Source organism: Hyperoodon ampullatus (genome assembly GCF_949752795.1).
Source record: "Hyperoodon ampullatus genome assembly, chromosome: 3".
Lineage (NCBI taxonomy): Eukaryota > Metazoa > Chordata > Mammalia > Artiodactyla > Ziphiidae > Hyperoodon > Hyperoodon ampullatus.
The window spans coordinates 175,228,320-175,238,367 of NC_136916.1; the positions used below are offsets into that span (position 1 = coordinate 175,228,320).

Here is a 10,048-nt window from a genome sequence, read left to right on the forward strand (position 1 = left end):
ATGCCTCAAGCTCCCTCCTCATCCAAGGTACCGGCCTCTCAAGTGTAACATCTGCAGTTGAACCCATGTCCCAAATGGATTTGCCCTGCTCAGAACAGTCCTGTCGTCACCTCCCTCCTTCTAGAACCTATGCTCCTACTAATGCAGCCTTAGCGTTTGGCTGGCCACTCCCACAGGGACACACCCGGGGTTTGCCCTGAGTGCTCACAGACGAGAGGCAGGTACTGTCCTCATTTCATGGATGCAGAAACGGAGGTACAGAGAGGTCAAGGGCTTGCCCAAGGTCTCAGAGCTGGGATTTGAAGGCAGACAGCCTGGCTCCTAACCAGATGCTAACATGCACCTCTCTAAAGGCCAGGATGGATATCAGGACTGGCCTTGGAAAGGCTGCCTTTTGCCCTTTGTCCTCTGTCGTGGCAGCGGCCACTGCCAACCTGTGTCCCCCCCTTGCTCCACAAACAGGGGGGCAGGTGGAGGCGGGGCTCCCCCTCTGTCAGCACCAGTCAGTTCAAGGCCAGCCTGCAGGTCCTTGTGTCAGAGGACAGGGAACGGGCGGACACATGGCCCCTGCCCCAGGGCCGCCTGGACAGCGCTGCCCAGACACTGCCATGTCAACACCTCTCCCCACCGGGTGTGACCCTGGGCAAGTGCACAGCCTCCCTGAGCCTCAGTGTCCTCGAAGGGCTGTGTGGGGTCACATGGGGGTGTGTTGAGCACACCACTGGGTTGATGGCCATGAGCGCAGGGCTCACGGGCATCAGGGCCTGGCCCTCGGCATCAGAGAGGGGCTGGCTGTGCAAGTATCCAGCGATCAACTCTGGCCCTGCTGCTTGCATGGCCCTGGACGAGTCCCTTTTCCGGGTCTCAGTGGCTCCATCTGTAAAATGGGACCATCAGCCCTGCCTCCCTCCCGGGGCTGTGACGAGGACCCTCTGAGCTGGTGAAGGAGGAGTGCTTGGTTAACTAAAGCGGGGTGCGACTGCCGGGGGGGAGGGTCACCGTTCTTTACAGTGGTTTCCAGTGCCCAGCAGACAGAAGTGGCCTCTTATTGGAGCAGCTTCCCCTCCAGGAGTGCCCCGGTTTGGTTAGAGGCCAAATCAGCAGCCCCTGCCCCCGTCCTTTTGTTCGAGCCCTGCTCAGAGCTGGGTCCGTGTTGGGTGCTGGGGACTCAGAACGGAGGCAGACCTGGCTGGGGCCCTGGGCGCAGGGAGAGGGGTGTGGAAGCGGCAGGGCGAGTGTGGGCCCAGGGTGGTGTGAAGGGTGCGGAGCAGAGGGCGGGCCGCCCGTGGCCTCTGTTGGGGCTGCTCACAGAAGGGCTCTGGCCAGCCTCCTGGACGCTTAGTCATTGGTGGCCTGTCGCCCCCAGCTCCCTCCCTGCTAACTGGAGCTCCTTGGGGACGGGGACGGGGTCTCATTTGCCTCGGTGCAGCCTCAGCTCAGATAGTGTTTGTTGAATGAATCAGCGAGGGAGCTTTGAGGGTTCCCTGGGCAGGAGCAATTCCAGGGGAGCCGAGGAGGCCCCAGGACACGGATAAAGTCTGAGCTTGGGCTGGGAGGGTTGGGGGCATCACAGCCTCCCCAGGAGCTGTCTGGACGTGGCCTGGGGACAGGCCTGCAGGCGGTGCAGACAGTGAGCTTGCTTCCTGAGCTTAGCCTCCCGTGGCCTCTCACACACTTCCCGACACCTGGGTCCTGAGCACACTGGAACAACAGTCCTTTGGGGTAGTGGGGAGGGAGTCCAGGTGGGCACTGACCCGCCTGCTGCCCAGCACGGCCTCTGCCTTCGGGGCCACTGGTCAGCAGGCTCCGCCCCCCACCGCAGGTATAAGGTCTGAGAGGAGCCAGCGGGGAGCTGTTGAGGCCACCCTGGTGGTGGCACCGGACCTCTCTCAGGCACGCTGACCGCAGGGCCTTCCCCACCAGCCACGCTGTCCATGGAGTTTGCTGCTGGAGCCATCGGAGGTAACAGTGGGGACAGAGGGGTCTCGGTGGGGGGGGAACCGCTGCTCCTGGGGCCAGCAGGAGGGGCTGGAGGGGGTGCTCTGCCCAGGCAGCAGTGGGGTTTGAAGCCCCCCGGAAGTGGCCGGCACCTGGTGTGGGCCACAGGTGCTGGTAGGAGAGAGCAGTTTTCCCGGAGACTCGGGGCAGGTGACACAGGGCCCAGGAGGAGCTTTGGGGGGCCGGCGGGGGAGGGGGAGTCTGCACTGGCCTGGGGGGCTCAGCCTGGGAGGCTGAGGGGCTGCTGGGTGGGAGCAGAGGGTGGTCTCTGCCTGGCCAGGGGGAGCCTGGGAGCTGTAAGCATGGAGCGGGATGGCGGAGTCATGGGAGGGGAGGGGAGGCTCCAGGAGAGGGTGGACAGTCAGGACAGACGGGGCCTGGGTCCTGCCACACTGACTGCAAGGGTGGGCACGGAAAGGGAGGGTCCCAGGCGAGCCCGGCACCCCCCTCCGCTGGCTGTGTGCACACGCAGGGCCAATCCCAGCCTTGCTGACCCCCCAGACCGTTTTCACTTTTGCGGAAAGGGCTATTGTGAAAGCCTGATCCAGAGATAGCTGGCCCATCGGGAACGGGCTCGTACCAGCATCGATCACACACACACAGGCTATTTTGGGTGAGGCACCCTTGGCCTTGCTCCTCTTGTGAAACAGCAGCGGCTGCCCGTCAATACTTCTGGGAATGGTGTGGGGTGTTCTCTTCAGAAGGGGAGGGCAGTGCCGAGCCAGGAAAGACCAGGGCCCTGGCCTCATCAGTGGGTTTCCTGAGGTCCCGCTGTGGGTTGGGCCTGAGGCCAGCTGCTTCCCTGGACATTAGTCCCCTAAGGAGGAGGCTCAGAGAAGGGCCTTGACTTGCCCAAGATCACACGGCAGGAAGGGCTCCCGAGTCCTGCATCTTTTCTCCAGAGCCCAGGGGAGGCCTAGGTGGCAAGGGCTCCTGCTCTGTGCCTGGCTCAGGGTCATGGGGATCAGACCTGGGCCTTTTCCTTGAGGAACTCTAGTTCTGGAGTCAGAGACGGCAGGCGGTGGGACAGCAGCAAAGCCATATGACAGGGGCTGTGACTAACGTGTTTTCTGGCACAGAGGCAGCCCAGAGTATAGGGGTCAGGGAGGGCTCCTGAGAGGAGGTGATGCTATGGCAGGGCTTTGATGGATGAGTAGGAGTTTGGTGAGGTATATGTAAGGGTCCAGGAGGGGTAATTCTACCCGAGTCAGTCAGTCAGTCTTTTGCTTCACTCTCTTTGTTCCTTCACTCATTCATTCATTCACTTTATTCTTTCATTCATGCATATTTAGCGAGTCCTGGGATACACAGTAAATAGGGCACAGCCCCCACATACCTTATTGTCCTCAGATGGCCCTCACCCCACCCCCCACCCCCCAGGGATGAAATCCCAGGGACCTGCCCACTTGCTCTCTTTCTCATGGCAGTGCTGGGGGCTTGGACGTTGAGCCCTGGTGTCAGGAAAGGAGAAGGAGATAGGCGGGTGGCACCTGGCCCTCTTTGCAGGAGGCAGAGGGCCCTGGTCCAGGAAGCCTTGAGTCCTGCTCTGTCCCATGCAAACTGGTGCTTCCAGGCCATCCCTCACAGAGGCCTGGGGTGACCCGGGCTTCCCCAGCCCCCAGCCTCTGCTTGGGCTGTGTCCCCCCGCCATCACGCCCAGAGCTGTGAAGTGAAGCTGCCTCCTGGCTTGCAGACAAACCCTTCACAGACTGAGGCTTGAGGGTGAGCTCAGCCTGGCTTGGAGACAGGGCCCAGCCAATTTTGGACCAAGTCTCCCAAAACACGACACCAGAGGGGAGTCCAAGGAGTGTCCTTGGCTTTCAGAACGAGGCTCCAGTGGGCCAAGACTCGGGAAGGAGAAACCACTAGCAGCCTGGCAGACATCACTTTACCTCTCTGAGCCTCAGTTTCCTCATCTGTAAAATGGGGGTCACTCTCCCTCACTGATGAGACCCGGTGTGGAAGAGAAGAGCCAGGTGTGGCCTTTCTCAGCGGGAGCACCATCAGGGTTCACCCTCCCCCTCTCCTTGGGACGGCTCAGGCTCCTGCTTTTCTCACCGGTTCCTCTGGTATCCTTCCAGGCGTCTGCGGTGTTGCTGTGGGCTACCCCCTGGACACGGTGAAGGTGCGGTCACCACCAGGCCCCTGCCACCCACCCCAAGGCCCCTGCCTGGGCTTAAGCCCCCCATTCATGGCCAGAAGACCTTTCTAGCCTGCTATTCAGAGCCAGTCGCCCCATGGTCCTCGGGACTGTAGTGCCTCTTTCTCCCCCCGGGCCTCAAATTTCTCATCTTAAAGGGGGCTCACTGTCCCTGCTCTGCCCACAGTCAGCAAGGCTGCGACAATCAGGTGTTGGCTCTTTCCCTCCCCCAGGGCCTGCCGACCTTGCCCCTGGCCTGGAGCCACCCCTTCCTGAAGCCCACTTCTCCCACAGGTCAGGATCCAGACAGAGCCCAAGTACACGGGCATCTGGCACTGCATCCGGGACACGTATCGCCGAGAGCGGGTAGGCCTGGGGAGAGGGTCACGGCAGCGGGGTGTTGGGGCCTCGGACCCCAGGGCTGCCACTCACCAACCAGCCTGGCAATACTGAGCTCCTCTCTCAGCCTCAGCTCTCTCACCTTCCAAATGGGAAAAGTTGTACCAACCTCCTGGAGTCCTCTGAGAACAAGAGCCGGGGTGTCTGGCACACAGGAGGTGCTCAGAATGAGGTCCTGCCTCCAGAAGAGGGTCTAGAGGGGGACATCCGGGGACTTGGAAGGTCTGGGGAGGAACCTGTTTGCATTTCTGTCCCCTCCAGCCTGGGCACCCCTTGAAAGAATGCTGGGTGGAGTCATCAGGGGCCCCAGGGTCCAGCTCGGAGCCCCGTCCAGAGGAGGGTCTCAGGGACACTTACCAAAGTGAACTTGGGAATCAGTGCCGACCAGGGGTGAGCAAAAGAGAAACAGCAACGACCAAGCTGCTAGTTCGACATCACTGTCATCAAACAGCTGCCCTAGGTCAGGCCTGGACCCGGGCCCTTCAATCCCTCCGCACTACCTCACGAGTCGGGGGTTACATCCCCATTTTACAGCCGAGGAAACTGAGGCCCGAGGCAGTCTACGTGACATGCCTGAGGGAGGACGGGGCAGGGGCTCAGGACCCCCGCGGGCAGCCACTCCTCCCAGCTGGGCCTCTGGCCTGACTCGAGCCCTCGGGCGCCCTCCACCTGCCGCCAGGTGTGGGGCTTCTACAGGGGCCTCTCGCTGCCCGTGTGCACCGTGTCCCTGGTCTCGTCCGTGTCTTTCGGCACCTATCGCCACTGCCTCGCACACATCTGCCGGTTCCGGTATGGCAGCGCCGACGCCAAGCCCGCCAAGACGGACATCACGCTCTCGGGATTCGCCTCTGGCCTTGTCCGCGTGAGTAGGGCGGGGTGACGGGGTCCCGGGACCGCAGGGTTGGGGAGAGGCTGGATGGAGCCTGGGGGACTGTGGCTGAGGACACAGCTGACTCGGTAACTGAGGGCAGGCTAGGGAGCCTCTCTGAGCTTCTCTCTTCATCTGTAAGAGGTGTGGTGAGGTCACACGTGTGAAGCCCCCAGCATGGGGTCTGACAGGTACGAGCGACCACGACATGCAACCAATGTTATTAGTAAAATTATCCTGTTATCTATTAACGTTATCAATGCCTACATTAAGTGTTACATTATTCTTACACTAAATACTTACATTAATTAAATAATACGTTAATATGTCATTAACAGATTAATGATGAGATTAAGCGCTTTCGTGAACTGGAGTCACGTTTACCCGACACCTACTGTGTGTCAGGCCGCTCTGCCAGCAGAGAGTGTGTAACTAAAGGAAGCACTGGCTCTGGCTGGGTCTTTGAACCCCGCTCCACCACGGCCCGTGGGCCAGCCCGGAGCTTCCTGGGGCTCAGGCTCCCTGGTGGCCACCACGGGCCGCAGAGGTGGAGGGAGGCCAGGGGCAGGGAGTGTGGGTAGCGGGCAGCGCTGCCTCCTCATCCCTGTCGGCCCCACCCCCGCTCCAGGTGTTCCTGACCTCACCCACCGAGGTGGCCAAGGTCCGCCTGCAGACGCAGACGCAGATGCAGCAGCGGCGCCCCTCGGCCTCGGGGCCCTCGGCTGCGCCCCCCACGTGCCCCGCAGCCCCTGTGGGTCGGGCGCCAGGGCCCAAGTACTGCGGGCCGCTGCACTGCCTGGCCTCGGTGGCCCGGGAGGAGGGGCTGCGCGGCCTCTACAAGGGCAGCTCGGCCCTGCTCTTCCGGGACGGTCACTCCTTTGCCACCTACTTCCTCTCGTACGCCGTGCTCTGTGAGCAGCTGACTCCCGCTGGCCGCAGCCGGCCAGGTGAGCAGGGGGCCGGGGCCTCGGGCGGTGCTGGTGGTGAGGCTCAGCCTGGAGCGAGTTGACGTGGGCGGAGGAGGCGGGCTGTCACACGCCTGCCAGGTGGGAAGCTCGTTGCCCTCAACATGAGAGTCAGGACAGGCCTGCTCTGGGTGGCCCTGTACAGGTCACGTCGGTGGCTGCCCAGGGCTCCCTCATGGCCAGGCCCCGCCCTGGGTGCCCACCAGCTCTCCTCAGGGGCCCCAGTGCAGCTTCCAACCAACGTGCTCGTGGGGCCCTCCCCGCAGATGTCTTGGGTGTGCTGGTGGCCGGTGGCTGTGCAGGGGTGCTGGCCTGGGCCGTGGCCACCCCCATGGACGTGATCAAGTCGCGCCTGCAGGCGGATGGGCAGGGCCAGCGCCGCTACCGGGGCCTCCTGCACTGCGTGGTGACCAGCGTCCGGGAGGAGGGGCTGAGGGTGCTCTTCAAGGGGCTGTCGCTCAACTGCTGTCGCGCCTTCCCCGTCAACATGGTGGTCTTTGTCACCTACGAGGCCGTGCTGAGGCTCATGCGGGGCCTGCTCTCATAGCTGGCGCCCATCCCCAGGGGCCAACCCGCCAGCAGATGCCAGAGGCCGCAGGGGCTGGAGGAGGCGGAGGGGAGTGTCGGGGTCTGGGCCCCAGGGGGCCATCCCCTCGACTGACCACGAGGAGGTCAAGGGGCCCAGGGTTGGCCTAAGGGTCACAGGAGCCAGGGAGAAGCGGGCCTCTGGGATGAGGATGCGGTCGCCTGGAGCCGTCTGTGCATTTGGTCAGTGGCTCATGCCGGCTCCCCTCCCACCTCTCCCCGCTGCCCCACGTCTTCAGAGCGCCCCTGCGTCCCCTCGGCTCCCCGTCCTTCTCTCCCCGCCCAGCTCTCCCTGCTGGGCAGTGTGCTCTTCATTCCTGGTCCTCAGACGCAGCCAACTGGTCTCCCCACCAGACAGAAGCCGGGCGCAGCCATTTGGCACCCGGCGCGCTCGGTCCCCACACCAGGAGGCTCAGGGAGGTGTCGCCCGGTCCTGCTCACCCACCCTCGCTCCGCCTGCGGACCCGAGGCTCAGCAGCGAGCTGCTGCCAATAAAACGTTTCTCGGGCAGTTCAGTGGTGTTGCTCCGTGGTCTGTGGGGCTGGTGACTGGGTCCCCATCTCCAGCTTGTCCTCAGAGGCCAAGCCATCCAAACCTGTGTGACCAGGGCTCCCACCGCACTGATGGCATGCGGAGGCCCCGCCAGCTCTCCGGCCGGCCCTGCTCCCTCGGCCTTCGGGGCCGGGGGCCACGCCTGGGCGCTGAGCCTGCCCCAGGGGGCCGTTCAGCCTTCAGCATGACGCCTGCTCTCCTCACCACCCCCGCCCCAGACCCACCCCCTTTCTGAGTGAAACTGATCTCCAGCCAGTTCCAGACGCCAGGATGTGAGCTGCCTTTCCACGGGGCCTGGAGGAGGGAGGCTCCGTGTATCCTCAACACCGCTGGGTCCGTACATAGGTTATCACAATGGCTCAGAGAGGACCAGGCCTACCCAAGGCCACCCAGCAGGGAGAATGGGGGTCTCACGCCTGCACTTCTGAGGCCCCAGCCCTCTCTCTGGCACCACGTGGCTTCCAGTGACGGTCCAACACGAACCTTCTGGGTGCCCACCACAGCAGCCCTCTGGTAAAGCCAGACAGCACCTGCGTTGACTCAGCACTCACTCAGACACTAGCCTTGACCGTGACTTTGGACCGAAGTCCAGTGTTCACTGGTCCACCTCCAGTGTTCTGGCTGAACAGAACTCTTTCCTGTTCCCAGAACACGTGGGTGGACCCTCTCCTTCGGCCTCTCCTGTCGCACGGACCCAAGCATTTGCTTACACCCTGCGCTCTCTACCAGGGACGCCCTTCCCTCCTCTCTGCCTGGCTAGCTCCAGGCATCACTACTCCCAGACGTCACCTCCCCCAGGAAGCTCAGCTGCTGTTAGGTGTCTCCTGCTCCGCTCCCTGGGGCCTGGTTCGTCGTCTGGTCACTTACCCACCTCCTGCCCCCGCTCCCCGCCCCCCGCCGCCCCGAGACGACAAGCCGCACACAGGCTGCACATGCCTGATGTCAGGGCCTGGCACGCAGCAGGTGCTCAGGGAGTGTGGAATGCATGAATGCATGAGTGAGTGAACGAAGTCCCGCAGTGGATTCCTGCAAGTTCATCAGGCTTGCGGTTCAAGATGCTGAGAAGCTTTGGCCAGTGCTGGGAGAAGGGCGTCTCCTAACGAAAGGTTTCAATATTCGTCAAACCCTGTGTCCACTCTTGGCAAGAAGACCACTAGAGTGTGTCCTCTTGCTTCGGCCCTGGAAGGAGAGTCACGCCTTCCTCATGGGGAGGGTGGGGGACCGTCGGTCACGGAGCACCGGCTCTGCTGTGCTGGGGAAGTGGCTCTGCAGGAAGGCCCGGGCCTCGCTCCGGCCTCGCTCTGGCTGCAGCCTCTGGGAAGCAGGGCCCTTCGGAGGGCAGACGTGAAGGGACGGGGAAGAGAAGGGCTGGGCCCAGAGTCAGCAGGCCAGAGCCGGGCTCTCCTACTGAACGGGGCCACCCTAACCAAGTCCAGGCTGCACCTGAAGTTTCAAATGGGAGATAAACGGTGGTCACCCAAGGGCTCCCAGAGCCTGTGCTGACTGGGGATCATGGGGCCTCCGAGCCGCATCTGCCACGGTCTGCGCAGGGCCTGGCCCAGCTCTCCACTGCCGTCAGCGGGCTCCTCAGTGCCCCTCAGATGCAGCTCCACTGGGCTCCCCCAGACCGGGGACAGAAGCGGAGCAAGGTCTGAGGGGTGGACATTAACAGTCATGGGGGCTGGGGACCAACCTCCCGCCTCAGCCCCCAAACACCTCCGGGCCGCACACCTGCCCATCCTAATCCAGGGCATCTCTCGGGGATCTTTAAGAATCTACTGGTTTGCGGGCTTCCCTGGTGGCGCAGTGGCTGAGAATCTGCCTGCCAATGCAGGGGACACGGGTTCGTACCCCTGTCCGGGAAGAGCCTATGTGCCGCGGAGCGGCTGGGCCCGTGAGCCATGGCTGCTGAGCCTGCGAGTCCGGAGCCTGTGCTCCGCAACGGGAGAGGCCACAGCAGTGAGAGGCCCGCGTACTGAAAAAAAAAAAAAAAGAATCTACTGGTTTGCAGCAAAATGTGGTGGGTGGGAGAGTCTGTGGCCCTTACCAGCAGTGACCTTGGGCAAGTCAGCTGACCTCTGGCCCAGGGCCCGGCTGACCCAAACATGAGGTGTCAGCGCTCTTGTTTTACGGGGAACTGGGGCGGGGGGTCCCGCCCAAAGTCACTGGCCCGTGTGGGGCCTCAGCCCTGCCCTTCTGTGGCCCCAGGACGCCGCCCACTCCTTCTGGAGGCTCCGGCTGGGTGAAGGGACGGCTCTGCCACCCCGGGGACTTTGCTGTGGTCCCTCCTGTGACGTGGACACGATGGAGCAGAGAGAGGTTGTCTCAGCTGCCCAGGCCACACAACCTCGCCATCCTCTGGGCTCACCTCCACGGGCCACATCCGGTCCAGCGGGAGCTGAGGCCCGGAGAGGAGATGGGATGAGCTTGTGCCACACACGGCACCTGGCCACCCAGGTGGAAACCTCAGGGCCCCCACGTGTAAAACAGCCTGTGCGAGGAGACAGCACACGAGACGGGATGGGCACGTGTGGTCACAAC

The 10,048-nt window shown here is 62.9% G+C and overlaps 1 protein-coding gene across 1 annotated transcript; it reads left to right on the forward strand.

The window, feature by feature from the left end:
• SLC25A47 (solute carrier family 25 member 47) lies at nucleotides 1–6,917 on the forward strand (the record flags this gene model as incomplete). Its single annotated transcript, XM_079699214.1, has 8 exons — nucleotides 1–27; nucleotides 463–643; nucleotides 1,909–1,962; nucleotides 4,080–4,123; nucleotides 4,433–4,504; nucleotides 5,217–5,399; nucleotides 6,034–6,352; nucleotides 6,637–6,917. The coding sequence occupies 8 exons, from the start codon at nucleotides 1–3 to the stop codon at nucleotides 6,915–6,917; spliced, it is 1,161 nt and encodes a 386-aa protein (XP_079555340.1).
• Nucleotides 6,918–10,048: the final 3,131 nt, after the last annotated feature.